Source organism: Onychostruthus taczanowskii, unplaced genomic scaffold, assembly GCF_017590055.1.
Source record: "Onychostruthus taczanowskii isolate IOZ18803 unplaced genomic scaffold, ASM1759005v1 scaffold91, whole genome shotgun sequence".
NCBI lineage: Eukaryota > Metazoa > Chordata > Aves > Passeriformes > Passeridae > Onychostruthus > Onychostruthus taczanowskii.
This window is the reverse complement of record NW_024507105.1, coordinates 2,536,866-2,563,283: the sequence shown is the minus strand read 5'-3', so window position 1 is coordinate 2,563,283 and position 26,418 is coordinate 2,536,866. Positions and strand designations below refer to the sequence as shown.

At 39.3% G+C, this 26,418-nt stretch overlaps 1 protein-coding gene and 1 long non-coding RNA gene across 2 annotated transcripts; one reads left to right on the top strand and one right to left on the bottom strand.

The window, feature by feature from the left end:
- Positions 1 to 334: 334 nt before the first annotated feature.
- Positions 335 to 15,583, bottom strand: LOC121347729. Its single transcript, XR_005954269.1, has 3 exons — positions 15,461 to 15,583; positions 7,955 to 8,051; positions 335 to 575 (listed from the first exon to the last, which is right to left on the bottom strand). It is a non-coding gene; the product is annotated as an uncharacterized LOC121347729 (long non-coding RNA).
- A 3,417-nt stretch (positions 15,584 to 19,000) lies between these two features.
- On the top strand, positions 19,001 to 25,769 carry MEOX1 (mesenchyme homeobox 1). Its single transcript, XM_041426562.1, has 3 exons — positions 19,001 to 19,427; positions 24,656 to 24,828; positions 25,647 to 25,769. Exons 1-3 carry the CDS (start codon positions 19,001 to 19,003, stop codon positions 25,767 to 25,769), a joined length of 723 nt encoding a protein of 240 aa, XP_041282496.1.
- The last annotated feature ends 649 nt before the right edge of the window (positions 25,770 to 26,418 follow it).

Genomic DNA, 26,418 nt, shown 5'->3' with positions numbered 1-26,418 from the left:
AAATAAAATTGGGGTTTGTCTTTGATCCTCAGTTAAAGCAGACTGAGAAAATCCCTTCATAATTGGTTAATAGTTCATGGGGCTAAAATTGTTCTTGTAGCACAATCTGTGGGAACAACACAGGAGAAACATTTCCTGCAGAAAGAATGCTGAAGTTTAATTACTGCACATCACACGAGGGAGAATTTCAATTTTTAGGGCCCAGGGTTCAGGCAGTTACTAGGTAGCCAGCTTGTAGTGGAATATTGATTCTTTATTCTAATCTCTGCTGTGCCAGAGAACAGTGGAGGGGCCTCATTCTCATGATGGGGTAGGAGGAATGCTGCACATTTCTTAGCTCTTATCATCATGTACATTGCTGTGGCAGGCAGTTTAATTAATAACTGTCACATCTTGTCATTTATCATTACCCAAACAGGAGGGAAGGACCCTTCCATGTGCATGCTGTACAAAGAAATTAAAGTTTTCTGCCCCAGTCTCATGGGTTTGCTGCTGTCACTCACTTGTGTTGTCCTTTCTGCAGCTCAAAGAATTGCATCTTATCTTGCTCCCAGGACTGGGCATTTATTTATGTCCTGTAAAACAAAAATACATGCAAGCCTTGTGGATAATCAACCAGTATTGCTGGGGAGAATTAAATTATTGAGTTCACCAGAAAACATTTAGCACTAGATTTTAAATGTAAAACCATTAGATTCTTGAGTTCACCAGAAAACATTTAGCACTAGGTTTTAAATGCACCACAAGGAAGACTCTTCCATAAGCAAAGAAATGCAGAAACACCAGAGTCAGATAATGGTGTCAAAATAAGCTTTTTCACTGACTTTAAATGTCATCAGAGCAATATCTTATTTTCATATCACAAAGCTAAATACTAACTAGTTCATGCAATTAAATTGCTCATCTTTCTTTGGAATCACATGCAGCACATAGGAACACTGGGTACTGTAGGAGATTTTGTTCCCAACAGTCAGGCCTAAACAACTTTCTCTCTGTGAATGCTTTGATTTTTAATAGCAATTTGCAGGAAAAACCAATTCCAGCTGAAATGAGAGAGGCAGAGTGATAGACACACCCCCAAACACAATGCATTTTTGTAAATAAAAATAAAAAATGTATTAGATGTACTCTATCATCAGGGACAGCACACAGGGAAGCAGGACCCCACAGATAATTGTTAAGTTGAAAAAAATACCCCAAACTGAACTCCTTTTACTCTGTGCAACACACTGAATTGTGATAAATTTTCATGTTAATGTGTGGCTGCAGACAGAGCTCCCTGTGTCTGTCCAGGACAAATGATGGAGCACCTGTGATGGAGCTGAAGGGCAGCAGGAGTGATGGACTCCTGCAGGGAATGCCAGAACCTCCCAGGCAGAAGAAGGGTGCTGGCTGCTTTTAAAGACTCATTTTAAAGGAATTTGTTAAAGCCACCAGGATGATTCAGGCCATGTTTTCATCAGGAAAACAGCTGAGAAAATTGTAACATATGGCTGAGAATTACTGAGAATCTTGGACTGTCTGTGTTGACAGGCACTGACCCCCAAGAGAACACTGCATGTGACCTGAGGCTGTGGAGGAGCTTCCAAAATTAAATAATAGAACTGGGATTGTGGGTGTGGAGTTTAAATAGAAGTGTGTAACATCACAGGGTGGAAAACTGAGAGTTGAAGGGTTTAGAATATAGTAATATATATAGAGCAAGATGGAGGTTTTAGGGCAGATGCTGGTCCTTCTTCCCTTCTTCTTCTTCATCTTGTTCTTGTTCTTCTTCTTCATCTTCTTCTTCTTCTCCTTCTTCTCCATGGGTTTGAGTGGTTTTGTTTAATTAGATATAAAAATCCACATTGCGGGGCAGAGGTGGTGGGTTATTGGGTTAAAAGTAAAAATAATTTAAGTGTAATTTCTTAATTGGACAGTTTATCCTTAAAAGGACTTGCAGAGAGAGAGATAGGGCTCCATTTTTACCTTGTTGGACTGAAGTGCTGTAGAACTCAGGGCTTGTCAGACTGTAACATGGATAAAAACTAATAAACATCTGAGTCCCAACAAGAAATGCCTTCTCATGATTTAATCCTGACCTTGGCAGAGAAAAGAAGCAAAAGAAAAGAAGCAAAAGAATCCATCCAGAATGCAGTGTGACCTTCTCAGCTCTGTCCCTTAGGCTGACCCCTCGTTCAGGACAGCTCCTGCAGCACTGGGGAATATGTTTCTTTCAAATTCTACACCAAAATTTCCTGAAGAGAAGACATGCTCAAACACCAGCACACAGATAAGTGCAAACAAGAAAATCCTGCACCAGAGCTTGTGAGATCCTCTGCTCTAAAATGTCACAGGGACAAAAAGCAAGAGGCATGAGATGGAGCAAAGGACAGAGACCTTTCCATGGCAGCACCAAGGCTCAGGTGTCAAAGAGCTGAACTGTGAGTGCATTTTAATCAGGAGATGTGGTAATTCTGGCCCCTTCTGGCTGCAGTAAATTGCCCTGTTTGGCTGGAGCCAAGCTGAAATAGCACCTTGGGCATGCATCAGGAAATGACCTCAGAATATAGGAAGCCTCAGCCTCTAGGTGATAAGTAAGGGCCCAACAAATTAATCTCATCATCTGCATTCATCTTTGGATGCTGCTCTGTGCCAGGCCACAGTGTGTGGGCTGCAGCCTATTTTTTTTCATTTGTCTAAGTTAAATTGGTAGTTTGAGTTACTATGATACAAATGTTCTATTCTGTGCTGTCTGCATGGCAGATTGTTCCTACTGAAATAGGAAGAATGATCATGTCATATTTTACAGACCTGTGGACAAATGATTATCAGCCTTCTTTTGGCAATATATCTTAAATTATACATTATATAAGTCTGGTGAAGGGAATTCATGGACATCCTCTGTCTATTTTCCTTCAATGTTCCTTTATATTATTAATTGTTACTTAATTATTTATTATGCCATTCAAAATCTACTTATTTCTACAGTCTAGCTCTGAATTGCATTCCTCACTGTATTATTAAGGCCTTTCAAGATCAAAAATCACATCTAAGTGAAATGGAAAAAAAATATTGCCTTAGACTCATGATTGGAACTTAGGTATGCTATTAAAAAAAACTAAAAAGAAAAAAAATAACCCATTACTTCCCATTGCTTTATAGAGAACAACCTACCCTCCATTTCAAAGAAATACATTTATTTTCCCAAAATATTTCAGTAAATTTTCCTGTCCTCAGAATGTTTCAGCAGCAGAAAGAACAGAATCATTACCTTTTTTTTTCCCCTTTTTTCCCTGTCACACACAGTGACTCTACTGCAGACATAAGGAGGACAGACGAACCTTTCTTTTGCCTGTTTTCCATTTTTCTTCTGTTCATTTTAGAGATAGCAAATGGAGGATTTGGGTGTTTTCTCCAAACCTGTTATTTATTCTGAAAACTAAATGCTTTAAGGCACAGGAAGACCAATTTGTGTGCAGAGCACATATTTATGAATATGTGCTCAAGACACAAAGGTCCCACAGATTACTGTGAGAAATAATCCTGTTTCTGCAATATCAGTCCTTAATGATTAATTTCTAATCCTTGGCAAATGATAAAAAAAGAGGAGAATATATGTAATATAATTCATTTTCCAGCTCCTTTTCTTCATTCTGCAAACTGTAGCTAACAATATATTTAATAACTCATCCCTGAATGGTGGTTACACATGACAGATGCACCAAAAGTTAATTTTCTGTTTGTCTCTACTTTCTAGAAAAGGGGAAATTATTCCTCTTGGATGAAATCTAAGGCACACACAGATGGGAGTACAAGTGGTTTTTACAGGTACAAACACAGGAATATTTCTATTGTAAGACTCTATTAGTTTTGTTTCTTCTACCCTTTCTATTTGGTAATAGATTTTTTACTCCACAAACCAGTGAACCAAATGCCTTTCAAATAGGAACACCCTGCTGGTCTAACCCATGGAAGGAGGCTTCCAGGCAGAACTCTTTGGCAGATGACACAGAAAGGAAAAAAGGGGATTTTTTGTGCCAGTGGGTATTGCAGGAGAGGCAGTTTGTGGGAGGATTCTTTCTGGAATATTCCTCAATCTCTTACTCCAGCAGTGAAAGCTACAGTGTCTGTATAGCTCTGCTTTGGACAAACACAGAATTATCTGCCTCCCAAACTGAGCTGGAGTCCTTAGTGTGCCAACTGCCTAAAAACAAACAGTAGCAGACAGCAAAATCCATAGGAGAAAGACCCTGTGAAGAATTAACTCTGTTGGAAACCTAGGAAATTGGAAAATATACATTCACCTATCAAAATTCATGCAAAATCAGACAGCAAAATCCATAGGAGAAAGACCCTGTGAAGAATTAACTCTGTTGGAGATTGGAAAATATACATTTACCTATCAAAATTCATGCAAAACCCCAAGCTCCCAGTTAGCTGAAGGCCTAGGACTGACTCCTGTGGGGAAGGTAATTCTTGCTCCTGCAAACACAGACCTAAAGCTGGTCAAGGTATGAGAACTTACAAATTTATTACTTTTTCTTTTGGTTCTATGGTTAAAAGAAGCTTAACACTTTAAACTAGGAAAATTCTTCATGTTCTAAAGAAAATTCAATTTGTTCATGCATAATTGGATGGCTAAACAAATTGAAGTATAAAATGTTCACTGTTTCTGCACAGTGGGTGAGGCAAAGATACTAACTTAAAAGTTAAACAATTAAAGTGGCCCTTAAAATCTGTACACAGTAGGATTTAATCCCCTGCTGATGATACATAAACCCAACTGATTTAGAGATGGCCTTCCAATATTAATGTGATAATGAAGGGGGATGAATATTCCCTCTATGAAAGTCCAAAGCTCTGTGGCTCAGAATTCTCCACTTTGGCTACGAGGCCAGAGACAAATGCATTTTTTCAAGGAAAGGGAGAGAAAAGGACTCAGAAGCAGATTTATTCATTAGCCTGACAAAAGCATAACACTTTGAAATTGTCACTGCAATAACAACTGCAGCTACAGGGACTAGAATTGAATTAGAAAAAGAAATTTGCTTTCTAATTCTCTGGGTAAGGGAAGAATTCAGGTTTAGCTTGTGCTTGCTATCCTTTTGTTGACACTTTTTGCTGAAATCCCCTGCACCAGCCTTGGATTGGTCTGGCTTGGTCACTTCCAGTTACCCACTGGGGTCACTGTGACACCTCAGAGAACACCAGGCTGGTGAATTCCCAAAGCTGGCTCCTTGCTCCAGGACCCTGCTGGTAGAACATTCCATTCTCTGTGCTGTTCCTCCTGCTGGCTTTCTCCTGGGAGGAGACCAGGACAGCCAGAAGCTGGGGACACACCCTCAGGGCTGTTCTCTTGAGTGACAACCCAGCCAGTTTGGCTTCAGCAAAAATTCCTCTCTTCAAACCCTAATTACTGTGCTGGCACAGCACTCTGAGTGGTTTTTCTAATTGTTTGTATTTATTTGCAAAGTCTCTACTGCACAGGGTCCTGTGATAAATATAATTCCACTCATGGCTAATTCGATGCTTTTTTGGGGGTAGAAGGGAGAGTAATTTCATGGTAAACCATAATTACTAACACAAGAAGTACCTTAATTGCCAATCCAATCTGAGGGAGTAGCTGAGGCTCCAATCAGCCTAATTAGAATTCTACTTGTTCATAATAAATAAGTGGTAATTCCTAATTGGACCTTGCCTACAGTATTCTAAAAGTGTGGATCTAATGTCAGTTTGTGTTTAATTTTGGCCATTTCCTTCTTGCAGTGGACTGACAGTCCTGCACAGAACTGAGCAGAGCATCTGAGGCCTTGAAGTCTTCTCCTGCTGTTGGCTTCTAGTGGCAGAACAGACAATTTAATAATGCAATTTATCACTGTTGAGTGCTGAACTCCTGAATATCTCATTCCAGCTGTAGGTGTAACATATAGACACCTAAATGGTGGAAAGAGTGAAAAATCCTTTTAGCTTTCCCTGTTACTCACCTTTTCTGATGAAACCACACTCATTCAGAGGTTAAAACCATCTTATGTTGTTATTTGGGTCATTCATGGCTAGAAAGCAGGGTTTCTGATTGCTGCCAAATAAAAATAAATATTTTTACAATATACTGATAGCTTGGCTGTTGGATTAAGCCCTTTTCTGGCTCAGAGATGGGGTGATTGAGAGGTGCTTTAAAAACTTTTATCCCATTTTCAGTCTCATGTGAAGGGTGAGACAACACATATGTTATAATTCACATCATCACAATCAGGAGGTAATTATTTCCTAATTACAATACACTATAAGTGTTTCTTGGCCTATCAGCTTTTGCCACACCATGCTGTAAATGCCTTAAAGCCAATCATCTAAAATCACCCCTCGTGGGTCCCACTACAATGCATCTTTCATAGTTCTGTTTCTCCTTCTACCAAACTTGAAAAATCCTCTACAAATTCATTTCTCACACTTGGCTCCAGCTGTTTATCAAATATGTATTTAATCCCAAGCAAATATGTATTAAATCCCATTGTGCCTGAAAGGAGAGAGCCAAGTAGGTGTTTATTATTTCTTATTGGTGAAACAGTTTTATAACTATGAGTTTTGTAGCTTTTTATTATTAAGGCACAAAATGGTTAACCATCTTTTGTTACAAGGTCTTTTAAGAATAAACTATCTAATTAAGAAAGGACTTTTAGATTATTTTCCTTTTTAACCCAATAACTGATGTCTTGAAGCTCATAATGTGGGGTTCTTGTCTAATTACAAAACATTATTTAAACTTATGAAGAAGTAAGAAGAAAGTAAAGAACAACAACTTGTCTCTACCTTAAAACTTCTATCTTGCTTTTTATATATTTATATATTTTAGAACCCCAAACTTTAAGTTTTCAGCTCTGTGGTATTACACACTTCTAACTAACTACACACTCGTAATCTCAGTACTCTTAATTAATTTTGGAAGCTTGTTCTACAGCTTTAGGTTAAATGCAGATTTCTCTTGTGGGTCTGTGCCTTTGAGCACAGAAAGTTTAAAATTCTCAGCACCCAGGGTTCCAACAGGATATTTCCCACTCTTTTTCCCACATTTTACTGACCTCCACAACTGAGATACTCTTACAACACTAGCAGAACAAAGCATCATAAAAGTATTTCTTCCATGGTTTCCCTTATTTCTTTTTCTAAGAACTCACTGGTTGGTAATGGGAATATCATGTTAGACCTACAAACACATTCTGACTTGTGGTTGATACATGTGTGCAGCAGATTTCACAATTAGAACATTACAGTAATAAAAATTCCAATTTTTTTCATTTCCAGTGAACCTTACCAGTCTCCTGATCTTTACCACTAATGGGGAGCTGAAGATTTATTAATTACAGCAGATTTGTATCTTAGAGATTCCCTAAAACCATGGCTAAGCAGCAGCTGTGGGAATCAGAAGAGAAATTTTGTGGCATCAACCTGGTCTTGCAGGGCTCTGTCTAAGGAGTCAGAGTCATGTTAACCAGTTGGCCTGGCTGGCCAGGAGACAAATACCTGAATATCCAAATCCCCAAATCCCCAAATATCCTACCCAAACCCCAAATGGCAGGGTGTTTCCATCTGTCAGTGGCCCCACATCCTCCTACCTACAGCTGGGCACGTGTAACACAGACTTTGGAACCAGCAGCTCCTCTTTACCCCTTTTATTTGCCTTTTTATTTTTAGGATTTTCCCCTTTTTTTCCCCCTTTTTCTTATTTTCTTTTTTTTTTTCCCAATTTTGAGTCTTTCAGAAATAAACAGAATTCCTTGGGGTTTTTTTTAGATCAGCTTCTGTTCTCACAGCTTCTGGGCAAATACTTCCTTACTTGCTAGAGGGCTTAAGGCCCTGGGAACCCAGCAAGGGGCGAGTGGAGGAGCTGCTCACACTCTTTCTTACCAAGCTAAAAATCACTTTTTCTATCAATCAAGCCCTACATGAGGCCTCCTTCAACTTACAGGCTCCTCACCTTTGTGTTAGGATCCTGCCAGTCACTGTCATGGCAACCACAGAGACCATTCCAGCTGAGGAAACTGCTGCTTTTTGGGGAAACCAGTTGCTTGGCACTTGAAAAAATAAAATATCCAATAGAAAAAAAAAAAATTATTTACCTTTTTTTTTTTTTTTTATCATGCATGGAACTAAGAAGAATAAGACATGAAGATGTGAAAATAATTTTTTTTCTCCATAACTGTTGCATCCTGAGTCAAGTTTGCCTCACTGTCTTTGAGCAACAAAGAACAGGAATGAGTAATATACATATAGAGGATTAATAATATATACAGGAGTAATATATATATATATATATATATGGGAGTATTTTATATATATATATAAACAGGAGTAATAATTTTCTATATTAACAGGAGTAATAATATACACATTAGCAGGAGTATAAAATATATGTATTAACAGGAGTAATAATATGTATATTAACAGGATTATAATATATATGTTAGCAGGAGTAAAAAATTATATATAAAAATAGGAGTAATAATATATTTCTTAACAGGAGTATTATATCTATTAACAGGAGTATTAAAAATATATATTAACAGGAGTATAATATATATATAAACAGGAGTAATAATAATATATATATTAACAGGAGTATTATATATATATATATAGGTATGTATGTATATATATGTATGTGTATACATATATATATATATATATATATATATAAAATAAGTTATAAGCATAAAATAAAACCAAATAAGGAAAGAGCCGCAAGGCAAGGACTTCAGCCAAGGAGAGAGGAACATGAATTCAGCAAATCTGGGGACAGCCTTGTCCCTGCTCACAAAGGCCCCACAAGGCTCAGGGATCCTGAATGTGCTCCTCCTCCTGAGCTTGCCCTTGTTTCACTGCAAAAAAAGGTCTCCAAAATTCTCTCTTTAAAAATGCTGAGTTTGAATAAAACCCAGGATTTATAAAAATCCTATTTAATAAATTTATAAATATATATCTTTTAAATTTATATTTTTTATAAATATATATTTTTAAAATTTATAAATTCATAAAATTTAAATTTTATAAATCCTTTGCATTTAAAAATCATTTTTGTAACTCCTGTCTGAGTCACAGACAGAATTTCCCTCCTCCTTTGCCATTAGCTGCAGGGTGGGTGTCTGACCTGGTGTGCTTTTGTTGGCTCTGCACTTCAGCACTGGCACTTCCTACAAGAATTGCTGCAGCTGGGAATTTTTAAATTAATATATTTATTATTTATTGATTTATTTATTTATCCCTGTGCCCAGATGTGGGCTTCTCTCACACCAAGGGGTTCCTGGCTGGTTTTTCTTGCTGGAAGCATCCTCGAGGTCTCAGCTGCATCCTGAGGGTTGGGAAGCAAATCCTGTGGAACAGACGATGGAAAATCCATGGAAATTCACACAAGCAGTGGACAGGTGCTGCAATTCCATTATTTTTTAGAATTTTCTTATGAAAACCAAAAGAATAATGGAGGTGCTTGATAAAGCATCTTCATACTTTTAGCCTGTTCTTATCTATTGATTTATTTTATTTATTTTTAAGTGGAAGGAGGGGAGGGGAAGGCAGCATTTTATTTAAACCTCAGCCACAACGTAGAGGTTTTTTCTTCACCCGGAATTGCAGGTAGATGTCTCCACCTCGTGGCTTGAAAAGAAAGCATCCTTCGAAAAATCCTGAATTGCTATTTCATGCAAAGGCAGCAGGCTAAAAGGACTTCTGCAAATTATTTTCCAAAGCAAACTGCGCTGGTGACCAGCACACTTACACAAAAATTCAGGGAGGAAAAATGTTTTATTGGCTTTATGTAAACCAAGGAGTTTATATATGAATATTATATCTATATATATGTATGTATGTATGTATATGTATCTATATAAAAATTTTTATATTAAATATATTTTTATATATAATCTATATTATATATTATAATTAGAAATATATGTCGTTATTTATATATTATATAAATATAATATTATATATTATATAATTATATAAATATTATTTATTATATATAATGTATAATTACATTATATAACTATAATTATACTATAGGTAATAATATATCCTATATTATATATTCTATAATGTATATTCTATATATTTATTATATTATGTTACATTTATTCTATTTCTTATATATTCTATTGTTTATATAATATATATTCTATTTATATATTATATATATATAATGAATACTTATCATATATAAACTGACATGATGATGACCCGTGTAACATGAGGATGCTGCATTCAGCTGCCCTTTCTGTATTCCAAGATCCACATCCTGCATGGCAAAATCAATTTTCTGTATCCTTGGAGGACAGATCATCAGGCAATGGAGCAAGGAAAATTTGCTCTAAGGCTTTGGCTCCAGAGGGAGGTGCTGGGGGCCACAGGACAGATGATGGACTTTGCACCTGCTTAGCACAAGAGATTTGATAACAGGATGCCTTGGCAAGAGCAAACTGAATTATGAGAAATAAATCAAGATTGCAAGAAGATCAAATCAAACGAATTTACCAGAAAAAGCAAATGACATCAGACTTCTGCAAGCAAAATGTGTGAGTTTGTTGATGTGATCTTTAACCCAATAATTGTAGTAGAACATTGCTAGTCTCCTTAAAATAGTAAATAAGAATTGTACTCTGCAATAAATTTTGATTAATTTATCCAAATTAATCCAAATTTAATTGTAGTCCACAATATATTTGGACTAATTTATCCAAGTTAATCCAACCACATCGAGTCCCTGTGTTTCTCTCTCCACTGCTGACAGGAGGCCAGCACAGAACCCCAGCTCTCACCAGCAGACTCAACCTGCATCCCTCAGGTCTTTATTTCAGGACAAGATGCTCAGTATAAATTCACTTTTCACGGTGTAAATTCACTTTTCACAGAGCAAATTCACTGCTCAGTGTAAATTCACTGCTCAGTGTAAATTCACTTTTTTTCATGGAAAAAGATGTTCCAAACCCAGTGGAATTGGTGCAATGAAATGGGAGCCACGGTTACATTGCATTTTAAAATGTACCAATAGAGGGAGATGCTCCCCCACACCAATTCATTCCTTCACAATTCCTGCTCTTTTGCTGCCAGGAAAACAGAACTGAAACTGAACAGAAACCAGTCAGTGTTGTTCTAGTTCTAAGGTGTAATACAACACAATTTGTTCTGTGGTTTCAGCAGAATTCCCCAAAAAAAAGGCAACTGACTGAACTTTAATTACTAGACAGGATCACATAGGATACCTTGAATATTGGAATTTACTCAGATCTGTTCAAAACATTCTGTGACTACATTCCACATAGTAATAACTTAATGAATGCTTTTATAATTTAGGAAACAAAAATAATTTTCTATTACAGTCATTCAACAGAGGAATAAATTCTGGCTCCTCTAAAAATCCTTTACAAAATTTTCATTTAATTTAACCTTTAATTTCAATTTAATTTAATTTAATTTTGCCTTTAATTTAACTAGCTCTACTGAAGCATTACAGGCAAAGGGTGGTCTCAAGAGAAGTAGTGCAGATCTCTTGGCACTGAAGAAATTTAGAGGTTTATCACTTGTCAGATAATCCTACAAATGTATTTATTAGGATCTCCAGAAACAGATGGGATTCTTAATACAACAAAAACTCAAAATAAAAATGTTGCACTCTGCTTTGCCTCAAAATATAGATTTGTTAATCCATAGCCACAAAAAATGGTTTTAAAAGGCTGAGTGTTCTGCTCCTCTCTGTTCCTTGCCATGATCATGATTCCTGTTTCTTTCATGTTATCTGATGAAAAGAACAGAAGAGTTTTGCAATCTGCCAAAAGCTGAGCTAATTTTGTATTTTTCAAATTATCTGCCAGTCAAACTCTTTAACTGTTCCTTTGCTGATCTTACAAAATATTCTTGATTTCATAGAAAGTTTCACTGCCTTGGACCTTGCTCAGGACATTCAGCTCTCCATGAAACAGCTACAATAGCAAGCACAACGTAAAGACAGGAGTCATTAAAAAAAGATGATTTATCAAAGTTTTGGCAAATGGTCTTTCCTGTCTTAAGGATAAATGTTGTAGCTGAGACACTATTTGCTTTTATGGCCTTTTAAGGGAGGGATATCCCTCATTTTTACATGATGCTGGGCCTAAAATCCACAAAAAGAACTTCAAGAGGTGAGACAATCAAGGGATACAGAAGATGTGTCCAGACTTGCAAGCCAAGATCTTTGCTCCCTTAGCAGCACATGCTGCTGAAACAGGAGCATGCTTTGCTTCCTGTAATTGCTAAATTTCAATCAATATTATAAATATTTACCTATTTGCATTCATACTCACTTTTCATAGAAGAGAGGAACCAAAAGAGAATGTTTTAAATAAATTATGTAAAATAATCCCAATTAAGTGGGAACAGATCTAAGGTACAAGAAAAACATGTATGCATCTACTCATCCTAGAATTTATTGTGTCTAATTTCCCAATTTCCATGACAGTACCCTTTTTTTTTTTCTTTTAAATGATTTCATGTCAATTTTTTAGGAACAAAACATTGTGCAACATTACAGCAGCTTCTAGCTAGTGATTTTTTTTTCCTTTTAGTATTTCTGCAAACTTAAAGTTGGATCCCTCTTTCTTCTGCTTTTTGCTTCTACTGCTCTCTGTCCTAAGATAAATTATCAAGTAAACTGTCTCTTACACTTCTTGATGTTTCCTCTACCTGAAGCAGGATTTCTTTTCTTTTTTTTTTTTTTTTTCCTTCACTACTGTGAAGCCATCAAATTTAATTAATCCCGGAAATATTGACTTAGTGCTAAGGGAAACATTATCATTAAATTAGAAATGCTTGTGGTGGTGATGCCAGCTGCAGAGCAAGGCAGGCACTCCTCTCAGTAAGTGGAACACGTTTCAGGTAAAATCTTTGCAGCCAAAAGCTTTATTTACTCATTTCACTTCAGATTTTCATTTCACTGCTGCAGATCCAGGAGCTGGTTGTTTGGCACCTTCTCTTCAACACTATTTCTCTGACATTACATATTATTTGTGCTTCAAAATTCCCTACAAATTGACTGAAAACTTGTTCTTAGAAGTTTAGGGAGAAGAGAGATAAAGATATCATGCAACTGTGATGTCACTGTTATAAAATAGCTGCTTTTAAATTTATTTTTTAAAGAAGGAATGCAGACTTCCTCTCTAAATCTCCTCCTTCAAATTATCAAAAATCTAATACTGATTTTCTGCAAATACAGGCCTTTCAAACTCGAGTCATATGTCACATGGCATTGCATCAAAATTCATGTTAATATTTCATGACGTTTTGTCCAATATCTGATGTTTTTTAACAGCATTCTTTAATCGCATGGCTCTCTAACTTTTGTTGGTAGGAGATAATTTTTCCTTTCTTGGTTCTCTGCCTCTGTTAGTCTAAACTTTACACTGTTGAGTTTTAACTTCTTTTTGCCAGGGTTGTGATTAAATGTGTGAGGTGGTATTTCTTGTTGGCATTCAGATGTTTATTAGTTCTTATTCATGTTACACCCTCACAAACCCTGAGTTCTGCAGCAGTGCACTCCAACAAACTAAAATGGAGCCCCATCTCTCTCTACAAGGTCTTTTAAGGATAAACTGTCCAATTAAGAAATGGCACCTAAATTATTTTTGCTTTTAACCCAAAACCAACCACCCATGGCCTGCAATGCATACTTTTTTTATCCATTTATACAAAACCAGCCAAACCCATGGAGAAGGAGAAGAAGAAGGTGAAGAAGAAGGACCAACCTCCACCCCAAAACCTCCTCTATATATATTCCTATATTCTAAACCCTTCAACTCTAAGTTTCCCACCCTGTGATATCACACACCTCTATACAAACTCCACACCCACAATCCCAGTTCTGTCATTCCATTTTGGAAGCCTTCTCCCTGGCCTCAGGACAATGCAGTGTTCTCCTGGGGGTCAGTGCCTGGCAGCACAGAAAGTCTCCAATTCTCAGTGACCAGGGTTCCAACATTACACTTCTTCTGTTCTCTTATTCCCCCAGAAAGGCTGAGAAAACTATTAAAATTACTACTAAAATCTTAGATACACAGAGCCTATCTCTGGGCTTGGCATTTCCTCCCCAGCTCTCACAGCTGCTGCACCCCCATTCTCCTCTCTCTTATAGATACACATTATAATATTGGCTTTTGGCAAACATAGAAATAGGGCTCTCACAGCTGCTGCACCCCCATTCTCCTCTCTCTTATAGATACACATTATAATATTGGCTTTTGGCAAACATAAAAATAGGGTTTATATGTGTAGTGTTAAAATAACTTTTTAATAAAAATACAGCTTTTTATTGCTGTTGTTAATTAAGCTTAGTGAAATAGCTGATATTAAGTCTGCTTGTGTTAAAATGCCTGCTTGGATGGGATAACATCAAAAAAACATATGAAAAAGACACCTACTACAGCCATACCGGCACTCACCCTCTGAAGACAGTGTAGACCAAAACCCAAAAATAAAAATAAACTAAATATATTAAAAATAAATAAATAAATAAATAAAAATAAACTAAAACCACAACCAAAAAAAAGGCAAATCCAAAGAACCATGCTAAACAGTTCTTAGAATATAGAAACTAGTTGAAAGAAAAAGTTTGCTATACATAATTGTGTATGAATATGCAACAAGCTGGTGTAATAGAAAAGGTATTTAAGGGGTATCCCCAAAAATCAGTGTGCTCTTGGCTGAGTGCAGAGATGCACCCTGACATAACAACCTTTACTCCATAATCTTTATCTCCTACTGTTCTTTATTGAACTTTTTAAATTTTCACAGGAAAGTGAACGTGTTTTTCGTGTTTTTCACCTGCTGGGTCTGCAGAGGGCAGAAGAAGGGTCTGCTCCTGGCTCTGCTCCTTACCTGGGGAAATCCCACAATGGACAGAGACAAAAATTGAGAGGAATAGCAGATTTGTCTTTACAAACAAGCTGTGGGTCTGCTGGTAGATAAAACTAGCACTGGGAGATAAAAGAAACAATGGGAAGGATTCCACTGATTGATGGATGGAAAAAGATATCTGCTTTTATAAATAAATTTTAGGTTTGCTGATGAATGAAATTAAACATTGAAAGATGACAGAAACAATGGGGAAGAAAAACACCGAAATTCTGTAAGAATTAAAAAATTAAAAGGGAAGGTTATACATTAGAGGGAAAATTTTGGTATCAGGCGTATCGGGAATTTTTTACCTTTCAAGTACCTCAGCCAATGGGGAAAGAGAGAGGGAAATGTGGGAAATTAGGATTAAAAGGGAGGCTGCATCCTCCAAAAATTTGAGAGACCCCAGGGGAATGCCCCATGGCCTCTCCCTTTATTGGAATAAAGCCAAAGGAGTCCTCTGTCTGCTTTCTGGACATAAACTTCTGATGTTGGTGGATTAATTTTCCTACCAAAATCAAGGCTAAATCTCTGCCTCCTTACGGGAGCGCTCCTCACAAGAACCCACCTCCGTCATGCCGTTTTCCCCATCCATTTCTCAGTGCTTGACCGCAGAAATGTTGACTTTCTGAAGGTTAAAGGTGGCAGCCTCAGGCACCAAACGGGGCCGGGCAGGAGGAGCTGGTTGTTGTTGTTTCAGGAGAAAAGTGTCAGGAAGATGCAGCGGCCCCGGCCCCCGCTGAGGCGCCGAGTGACAGCGGCAGCTGCCGGCGTGAGGGAGCCCCGCGGCGCCCGGGCGTTCCCAGGCCGGGAAAGGCCACGACATCTCCTGTTCCCACATCTGGGGCTCAGGAATAACAGCGACATCTCCTGTTCCCACATCTGGTGTTAAAAAAAAGGGAGCAGACTCCCGGTACTGAAGAGATTTCAGCATTTCAGGGAACAGCTTCTCCTCCCAGGCACCAGGGACACAGCCACTGGTGTTAAAAATGGGACCAGACTCCTGGTACTGAAGAGATTTCAGCATTTCAGGGAACAGCCTCTCCTCTCAGGCACCAGGGACAGGAGAACAGGACACAGACACTGGTGTTAAAAATGGAACCAGACTCCAGTACTAAAGTGATTTCAGCATTTCAGGGAACAGCTTCTCCTCTCAGGCACCAGGGACAGCAGAACAGGACGCAGCCTTAAGCTGCACCCAGGGAGGTCTAGGCTGGGCAGGAGGGAGAAATTCCTCCCAGAAAGAAGATATCTCCTGTTCCCACATCTGGTGTTAAAAACGGGACCAGACTCCTGGTACTAAAGTGATTTCAGCATTTATTGTAATAAAAAGAAAGGCCTAAAGCAAGGGGGCCCGCAGGCCAAGCAGGAGCAATCCTGTTGAGGATGCTGCAGCGCCAGCTCTGGGTCAGCTTCAGCAGCGATGTCCCCGATGTTCCAGGTGGAGCAGCACAGCTTCCCTGGGCCAGAAGCCCCTTTTTATACTGTTTTTTGTCCCTTTGGATTGGTTTCTTTTTGGATCCTTCATGCAAATCCAGTTTTAGGTGCTTGATTGGCCCATTACAATTCTGTCCAGGCTGGCGCATTTTGCTCGGGGAGTGGTGCACTTTACTTAGGTGTAATTTCTTATAACTACCCTTTTAACCCCTTTTACAATATCACAACCAAACTAACAGTACATGCTTAACAATTATCAACTATTTTACAACAGTTTCTAAGCTATTTTTAACATCTGGGGCTGCAGGAATAACAGCAAGAGAGCTCCATGAGGAGATCAGGGCCTGAACAGTTTAATGGGACAGGAGATGATGTGGGGATCCAGTCAGGCCTGCTCAGAGGCCTAAAGCTGATCCTGACCCAAGTGGGGTTGGGACTAAGGGACAATTCTCCTTTCTTCTATCCCTGCAAGGATGAATGTTTGCTAATTACAGAGATCTTTTTGTAGATTGAAGGCAGAACTGAAAAGACAGTCTGAATTCATGCAAACCACGAGTAACCCATGGAAGTGAAGTGTAAGAAACCCAAGGAAGTGAAGTGTAAGAAACCCATGGAAGTGAAGTGTAAGTAACCCACGGAAGTGCTAATTACAGAGATCTTTTTGTAGACTGAAGGCAGGACTGAAAAGAGACTTAGTATGAATTCATGCAAACCACAAGTAACCCATGTAAGTTAAATGTAAGCAACCCATGTAAGTAAAGTGCAAGTAACCCATCTAAGTGCTAATTAGAGAGATCTTTTTGTAGACTAAAGACAGGACTGAAAAACAGATTTAGTCTGAATTCATGCAAACCACGAGTAACCCATGTAGTGAACACGTACACACACACACACACAGAATATAAATTAAATATTCCACACTGGCAAAACGTCCTGGAGTCTGACTTAGATCCTGTCAGTGCCTGAAACACTTGCACCATTCACAAATTCATCATAACCTGACTTTTCAAAAAAAAAGAGCAGTCCAGGGGTCTTCCTCCTGCCTGAGAGTATGAAATGATTTTAAATGGTCACTATTTAATGCAACAGATTTAAGTATTTAGGTGAGTTCTTCCTAGAGAATGAATTGGCTATCAGATATTGAGTATTTTGCATGAAAATTTAGATTCCTGTGATAGAAAGGGATTTGATGTTCTTGTTTAGAAGGATTTAATCTAAAACAATTTGATTTCCTGGAAAAGGCCAAATTCTAAAAACCAACAGACACAACAGGATAAACACATTCCCCACCTCATCCAGATTCCATGAAATTTCACATTTCTGAACTTTACAAAAACCAAAATAACTTCAGTATCACTTCAGCTCTTGTGGAAAATGAAGACCTCATGTCTGTTAAATCTCTGTGCTCCTGAGACAACACAAAACCCAGCAGCAGTGGTGGGAGAAGGGAAAGAGACACCCACAACGTGGAGCAAGGCCTGGGGGAGTATTTGAAATGGTTGCAAGCAGATTCTGGAAACATGGGACACATGCATGCCTAAATTGTCATTAAAAATATGGAGAACAACCTGGGGAGGAGTTGCAGTAACCCTGGCATAGCAGGGTTTGGGGCATTCTCAGCTGCCACATTTCTGGGAAAAAGGGATTGAGAACAGATTCCCTGTTCATGTCATTTCAGCTGGGATGGCTCTAGACTCTAAAAAAAAATCTGCTTTCTGTTAGGAAAAACTATAAAATGTTCAGCAAAAGATGAAAAACACGTCTTTCATTGGCATAAAATCAGGAGATTTCCTCGCAGGAGGGTGTATTGAAAATTCCCTAGAAAGTAGAATACAGAAAGAATAACTGGCACTGGCAGCAAACTCCAACCCTCAGCAAATACATGTGTTACAAATCTAACAAAACAAACAAACATCACCCAAAGCCTTGCATGTGTGTACAAGCCAGGTTTAATAAATTTTTTAACCTCAGGATTTGGCCTTAAATTATGTATAATTAGTGAAGTCTTTTCTTACTTCTATTTCCCACTTTAGTTCTTGAAATTTGGTGTCTATTGCATCCTGTTTTAGGGCTTTTTCTAAACCCAAGAAGGAGAATTTTGTTAACAGTGCAATAAAAATAACTTCATAGTGTTACAAGGAAACATTAAGACTTTTTTTTTTTTTTTTTTTTTTTTTTTTTTTTTGGTGTGCTGCTCTTTCCCTTAAAAAAAAAAAATACAGACATTGTTTCTTTAAAAGGCTCCATCTGCAAATCCCATTAGATGTGCATATAAGGTTTCAGATGATTAATAGCTGCCTGCTTTGCTTTGGTTGGAGGGGCTGAGGGTATGTGTGTTAACCCCTCCCTCCCCTCGCTCACATTTCACTTCACAAACTTGTCACTGTCTCCCCAGCACAGTATTTAAAAAGTGTTTCACTCATGCCCAGCCCTTCTCAAGGAAGCAGCTCATGGCAATCCCTGCCTAAATCTGCTTGGCAATGACGACCTTTAGAACCAGAGTTCCTAAAGCAGCAAACCTGCAGCAGCATCAAACCCGCGAGCAAACTGTTGTTTAGGGAGGAGACCTACTCTGTCAAATTTGGAAGAGTTTCCCTCTGCTTCTCTTCTCCTTTGGAGGCTGAGCTGTCAGCAGGCAGGAGCCCTGAGGCGTGGGCAGGACTGGAAGCAGATGGATCCCAGCAGCAGCAGCTGCATGCGCAGCCCACAGCCTCCCTCCCTGCTCTGGGGCTGTGTGAGGAGCTCCCACAGCGACCTGAGCGCAGCTCCGGGGCTCAGCCACTATCCAGCAGCACCATTCTCCTTCCAGCAAAAAGCAGATTTTGCCGCTTACTCTGATTTCTCAGCCTCCTGCCTGGTGCCAGCTCCTCACAGCTTCCCGCAGGAGCAGCACCCCTCATTCCAGCACCCTGAGTGGCACCTGGCAGCGCCTGAGGCCACAAGAGGAGCAAACCCAGGGCTGGCCTTGGCTTCTGGAGAGTCAGAGGGCAGCAGCACCAGCCTAGTGAGTGTGGCCGTGGATGAAGATGATGAGGCACCAGCAAATCCTACAAATGACTCTGAGAAAAAGCCATCCAGAAGGAAAAAGGAAAGCTCAGGTAGGTGATGTGAAATCAGGGTTGTGGGAGAGTGCAGGAGATGGAATGAGAACACCTGGTGGGACTGGGACTTAAGGAAAGAAAGCTGCTGAGCAAGACATTTCATAATATTTCCTGGGGAAACTTTAGACAGTGACAACACTGTAACTGTCTGATTCTTGTTCTGGTCTTTGTATTTCACTCCTGCAGATCTTGGGTACTGAGCTAGGCATTTTACTCACCGCACAATGCACATTTGCTGTGACTGAGCAGGAATCACATGGCATGTACACACAGGACTGAAAGTCCTAGGATGTGGAGTTACACCTTCACACCTGCCATTGGTCTGAGCAAAAGAGAATGGCAGAGAGCAAAGATCCCTCACCTTGAGCTGCCTGTGGTAGCAGGGACTGTCATACTGGGGATTTGACATCTCAGTTTATGGTAAGAAGTACAAGAGGCAAAGTCTTCCTTTAAACATAAATTCTATTTGGTCTCACTAAATGTTAAATATTTTAACCTCAGAACAGGGGGTTCTAAAAGTTTGCCCATGAGTACAATGTCCAAAAGTGCAGAAAATGTTCACAGTTTTCATGGTGTCATCCTAGCTAGCAAAACACATTCTTTGTAGTGTAAAAATCAATAATTTCATAGTTATACAAACTCTAAGTTACTGATATCTCAGATCCAAATCAGTGAAATATGCATAAAATTGTTTTTTCTTAGGAAGTTGTTAAAATTTAAGGTGCTTCTATGCATTCAAATGCCATAGTTATTCACTTACAAGCTACACTGTGCTTTTTCCCACAGCCCTGCTACCACGTGGAGAATATTTTCCAGTAGCTTCATTTCACAGGCAGAGAATGCAGAGATAAAAATATTAATGGCTTGATATCTAGGTTTTGCAGACACCCATAGATTTTAAGTTCACTTATACTGAAAAAGCATGTTTAGGCAAAATTTTCCCAAATACAAAGAAGTTTAAAAAAATAATTTAAAAGGTAAACAACACTTTCATTAAAACATCAGCTAGTCATAGGTAAACAACAGATTTCACATTAGAGATGTCTCATATTAGAGAGATATCTTTATCCTTAAAGAGACTGATTCCAAAGCACATCTCCCTGTTTTAAACAGAAGAAGAAAGTTCCTTTATTCTCTCTTACTAGCACTCTTCACACTTTATTTTCATCCTTGCTGCTGTCCCCTACTCTCTTCCTTTCAGGGAGCTGTAAGCAATGACATCCCTGAGAGGTCTGGGCTTCCCCCTTCTGGTGACCACTGCATCCCTGGGGAGAGGAGCTGCTAAATTCAACCCAGCACTGGAGCTGCTTGGGATCCTGGAAGGAGACACACTCCTTGGGAGAGACACATATTTTCCTTTTCCTTTCCTGACTTTCCTTTCCTGAATTTCTTCTCCTTTCCTCTTTTTCAGCTGGCTGTACAGTAGAAAAAACCTACCCAAGATGATTTGTCCTTTCACACATTTATCACATTCTGTTGTCAAAACTGAAGCAGCTGGGCTGCATTTCCACCTCTGGAATCTCACAGAACCTCAAGCCATGGATAAGGATTTTCTCTTGACAATACCCTGTGGCACGCAGTGGGGATGAGAGATTCCAAGCTACACCACCCTGCTCTGCTCCCAGAAATATCCAAATGTCCATTTTAAATTATTCCCACTGTGAAAACTGCCCCTTGGAAAGGGAGTCCTTCCCACAGGGCTGTGATGAGCTCCCAGGTACTTTGCATTTGCTACTTGTTTATAATTTCTGCCATGTGCTGAAGGCTTTGGAGAGTTGCTGTACCCTCCACGTGTCTCACACACCCCAGGGGAAGCCCTCGAGTCCAAGGCTCCCAGGAGCTGGTGGCAAAATTCCCAGCAAGAAATCCACACTTCAACTTTGTAATATACAGGGAGTCCCCAACACAGGAAATTATTGATATTTTATTTTATTGATTCAGAAGGTTGAATAATTGCTTTATTAAAATGATATTATATTACATTGATAGTGTATTATAACTATACTAAAGAGATACTATACTATATTATATAAAACATACATACTAAATATAAATATAAAAGATACATACTAATTATACTATAATATAAAAAGATACATACTAAAGAATAACCTGTGTCTGTCTCTGGACAGCTAGGACACAGCTTTGACCCAACAGGCCAATTAATATAAACTATTATTACTAGAATTTAATTAAGAACTCCCTTCAGGTAAACAATCTTCTTAATACATTCTACATGTGCAAAACAACAGAAGCACAGAAAAGAGATAAGAATTGTTTTCTCTTCTTCTCTCTGTGTTTCTCCAGGAAAAACCTGTGAGAGAGAATTATGTCTCTCTCTGTTCAGAGAATGTGAATTCCCTGCTTCCCCACTGCTCCCTCAAAGTCACACTTTGAAATGTGATAGTGTGTCTGTGCAGTAACAAAGGGGATTGTTAAACTGTGGGCAAAAACATGGGCAGAAAGTTGTGGAGTTTTGTTCCTGCACATTTTCATTGCAGATTTTCTATCAATAGCTGAAACTATTTTAATAGTATTAATCTCACTACTTTACAGTAGTAAATGAATATAGTAATAGTAAGTTTACATCTGTAGAAAGCTTTGGCTTTGTTTCACCTTGGAAAGGTTGAGAAAGCACAAGTTTTTCTGCTAAATTAAAATGGCTTATCTTGGCAGACATAAATCCTAGATCCTGACAGGAAAAAGAAAGTGGGACAGGTTGATGGCCAGGCACTTTTTACAGAGCCCATGTGAGAGGACAGGATTTTGTTTAATCAGAGCCCATCCCATTACTAACCTTGGGTTAGTGAGACTAATTATGGATTTCTGAAGTAGCAAAAGCAGCATGGAACAAACCAGCCAAATTCCCTTGGAGTGGAAAGCAGTTCCAGCTGCAGCCTGTGACACAATGGTCCCTTGTGCATCACCAAACCTGTATTTGATTTCTCCATTTCTGATGGGCACAGATAATGTCAGATCAGTCACAAAGCCCACAGCCACACCTCACAGATTTCTCCATTTTTACTACTTTGGCCACGAAAAAGACACCTAGAAGATGAAGCTGCACATTGTGCTCATGTTGTTAGCATTTTGCTTAAAATTTCTGTGTAGAAATATTCTTCTAGGACACACAGAACTGCATTGTGTACTGGTTGCACACAAAAATTAAGTAACTAATTCTCAGCATAACAAAAATATTACTACCATGTTTAGTTAGGGAGTCTAGCAAGAGGGGAGAAAGAGTCAAGGAACTCACAAAACTGACTCCCTGAAACACTGGCAGTTTGGACTTTGCTCACTAAAAGAAATGCATTTTTCTTTGCATTGCTTGGAGATTCTTTGAGCTCCAATTTTAAAAACACAGGAGAAAAGAAAACAAAATAAAAAGAAGAAGAAGAAAAGTGAGAAAGTATTTAAAAAAAAGGAAAAAGGGTTGCCACAGTCTCAGGCAAAGTCAGTTTTTGTTTGCTTAATATCATAATTAGTACAGTATCACTTTGGCTATGGCTTGAAATTTGGCTTTGAAATACAACTCTTGACTACAGTGCAGAAATGTACAGGAATAACAAACAGGTATTTCAGGACAGCACAATGACAAGGATGATACTGAGGCCAGTCATATACACAGACACCAGCTCTGCTTGTAGTTTTCATTTAGCAAGGATTAGAAAAAGTTAAAAAGCAGAGTGTTCAAGGTGGGTCTGGGCAAAAAAAAAACCCTGTTTCTCTGCTTTTGCTTGTTTTATTGCATCCCCAGTACTTGCAGGCCATGCTCCACAGCTGAGGGTGCTCACTGAGTGATTTGTTCTCATGTCCTGCCCCAAAGCTGAGCACCCTACACTCCTCACATCCTGCATGCACTTGGCTGCCTGCTGCATGGTAGATCAGGGGAGGGTGAAAATATGTACGTAAGGAATAAAAGTAAAAATGTGGGGAAGGAAACTTTCAGTGGCAGCAAAGATTGAGAGCTTCTTTCCCACAGCTCCTGTGCAGACCCAGGCAATTCTGACACCACTGCTCATCCTGACTGAGCTGTTATCATAGCAGTGAGACCCTGAAAGGGGAATAATTAGTATTAATTCTATGATTGTAGAAGGCTAATTAATTGCTTTATTATACTATACTATTAAGTAAAACCCATCACCCTTACCAGACAGTCATGACACACATGTGGATCTAATTAGTTAGTGAATCTAAAACACTATCACTAGAGTCTAATTAAAAAATCATCCTTTGGTAAACAAATCTCCATAACACATTCCCCATGTGCACAACAACAGGTGCAGCAAGTGGAGATAAGAATTGTTTCTCATTCTTTTCTCTGAGCTTTCTCACAGCTTCTCAGGAAAATACTGGGAGAGAATTGTCTTTCTCTGTTCAGAGGAGATGTGATCACCACAAGCTGTCCCACCTCTGTCCTCTTAGAACCAAGGCTGGCAGCACCACTCAGTCATGCTGAGCTCAAGGGAGCATAAAGAAACATCTTAAAGCTTCCACTGAGACTTCAAGGAGTCATTTAGATCTCTGCAACTCACCCACATCAGCATAACCTCAAATCACATCAGTGTGTTTGCCTCTTAGAGAACTAGAACTCGAGCAATAAGGCAGAAATAGGGGTTTCTGAAGGGCAGAAACAGGTGGAGCAGCCTCACCTCGAGTTCTGGGGGCACTTCTGGGTACCACAATGGAAGAGAGATGTAAAGCTCTTAGAGAGCATCCAGAGGAGCACTGTGAGGATAGTGAAGGGTCTAGAGGGGAAGTCATATGAGGAATGGCTGAGATCAGCTGTCTTATTCAGTCTGGAGGAGACCTCATCACAGCCTAGCGTTTTCTCACAGGGGGAAGCAGATGGGCAGGCACTGATCTCTTCTCTGGTGACCAGTGACAGGACACAAAGAAATGGCCTCAATTTCTGTCAGGAGAGGTTTAGATTGGATATTATGAAAAGGTTCCCCAGGGAAGTAGTCATAGCACCAAGCCTGAGTTCAAGAAGCATCTGGACAATGCTTTCAAGGCCCATGGTGTGTGTCTGGGGTTGTCCTGCACAGGGCCAGGAATTGGGCTTGATGGTCCTGGTGGACCCCTTCCAGCTCAGGGTGTTCTACAATTGGGCTTGATGGTCCTGGTGGATCCCTTCCAGCTCAGGGTGTTCTATGAGTCTGTGATTCTAAAGATTCACCCACATCAGCATCACCTCAAATCACACCAGTGTGCTTGCCTCTTAGAGAACCAGAGCTCCAGCAATAAGGCAGAAAGCAGCAGCAAGTCACGGAAGGAAAGGACAGCTTTCACCAAGGAGCAGCTGAGGGAGCTGGAAGCTGAATTTGCCCACCACAACTACTTGACAAGGCTGAGGAGATACGAGATAGCAGTGAACCTGGATCTCACCGAAAGACAAGTACTTCCCAAACCCTCCCCAGCTCCTCCTTCCTCCCCCACACCTTCTCCCTAATGCTAAAAACCAGATTATGTTACTCAAGGGTCTGCTTTTGCAATGGCACAGAGGTATTTTAAAACAAAGCCTCCACATTCTTTCCAACACCTTCATTACATGTTTCTGTAAGTAGTTAATTATTTAATTATGTTTCTCTCAACTAATGATAGACCTGGTAATAACTGGTCTCTGCTGAGTTCTTGTTTACCACCATTCATTGGTGCATATTGATATATCAAGGTTTACGTATGGAATATGGATATTAGACTTTGACTAACAGGAAATTATTGGAATTAATATTTGATATGTGCATTCTTCCTGGGTCAGGTGGTATTTTGAGGTGATAAGGAAAGACAATTATACAGAGTTTTGTGGAGAGAGGTATTTCCATTCTCTCATTGTCATCTCGGTCCAGGTTTCCTTATCAAGGCTAAGTGGACAGCAGAAGAATTGTGTAATTATGTGAGGCAAATTAAAATTCCTGAAGCATTAGATTGGATGGCCTAGATGTTAAAAATACATGAGAGGCACTGTGCCTTATTTGACATGAAGAGAGATTCTAGGCAAAGCACTCGTACTGCCTTTGAGAGTTTCAGAGGAACATCTGTGTGGAGCATTTTAGAGAGAATTGTTCCAGTCTGTGTTAGAGAGAAGGATTAGTCAAACTCTGTTCATCTTTTCTTCTAGAATTCCACAAATTATCTGTCTACACACATATGCATAGCTCTGCTTATACAGCTCAGGTTGAGGCAACAAGTAATTATTTTCTCTCTATCACCCAGGTCAAAGTATGGTTTCAAAACAGAAGAATGAAGTGGAAACGTGTTAAAAGTGGGCAAGCAGTGCCCCCACACGAACATGACACAGAGGATGTGGACTCTGCTGCCTCCCCCAGCTCTGAGTAGTCCCTGCAGCAATGGGAGAGGAGTTTGGAGAAAGTCACTGATTGGAATGTGGGTGCAACTGCTTAGAATCAGCTCCACAATGAGACCGTAGTCTTTAAAAGGTGATGATGCTTGAGGTTACAGAGGCAATTAAAGAGCACAGGGGGGAAAAAGCCAAAGGACAGCATGGTTGTGATTTGTGTCTCTCAAACTGTCTTACTACCACAGATGTGTCTACAGAAAAAAAACAACAACAAACACCGAATATAAAACAGGGGTAATGTTGTGAGACTCTCAAATATCCAGAAAATCCAGTTTGTTAGTCAGCACACACAGCTCTGTTCTCATCCTGGCTTCCCCTGGTCACACCTAGTCAGCCTGCATTTGGAATTGACAATGCACATTTTCCTTGTGCCCTACTTGGAGAGAAATAAATACTTTGATAGTCACTGATTTTTCTTGCAAAATGAGTTGGACACCTGTATGAACAGACAATAAGATTACAAAATAAAATGTGAGACTAAAAATAGATATACACAGAAGTCTGCTCACCAGTTTTAGAAGAGGGGCTTTCCCACTGACAGTCCAAGAAGGTCAGTGCCTTGTTGAGGGCAGCAATTTGCAGAGGAAGATTTCTTCCAAGCTTACTGCAAATCCTGAAATTAAATTG

Excerpts from the sequence above, each read along its gene's own strand:
- MEOX1 (XM_041426562.1), top strand. The coding sequence starts at position 19,001 with ATGGATCCCAGCAGCAGCAGCTGCATGCGCAGCCCACAGCCTCCCTCC. Across the intron at positions 19,428-24,655 it reads AAGGAAAAAGGAAAGCTCAG|AGAACCAGAGCTCCAGCAAT; the intron begins GTAGGTGATGTG and ends CTTGCCTCTTAG. Across the intron at positions 24,829-25,646 it reads TGGATCTCACCGAAAGACAA|GTCAAAGTATGGTTTCAAAA; the intron begins GTACTTCCCAAA and ends TCTATCACCCAG.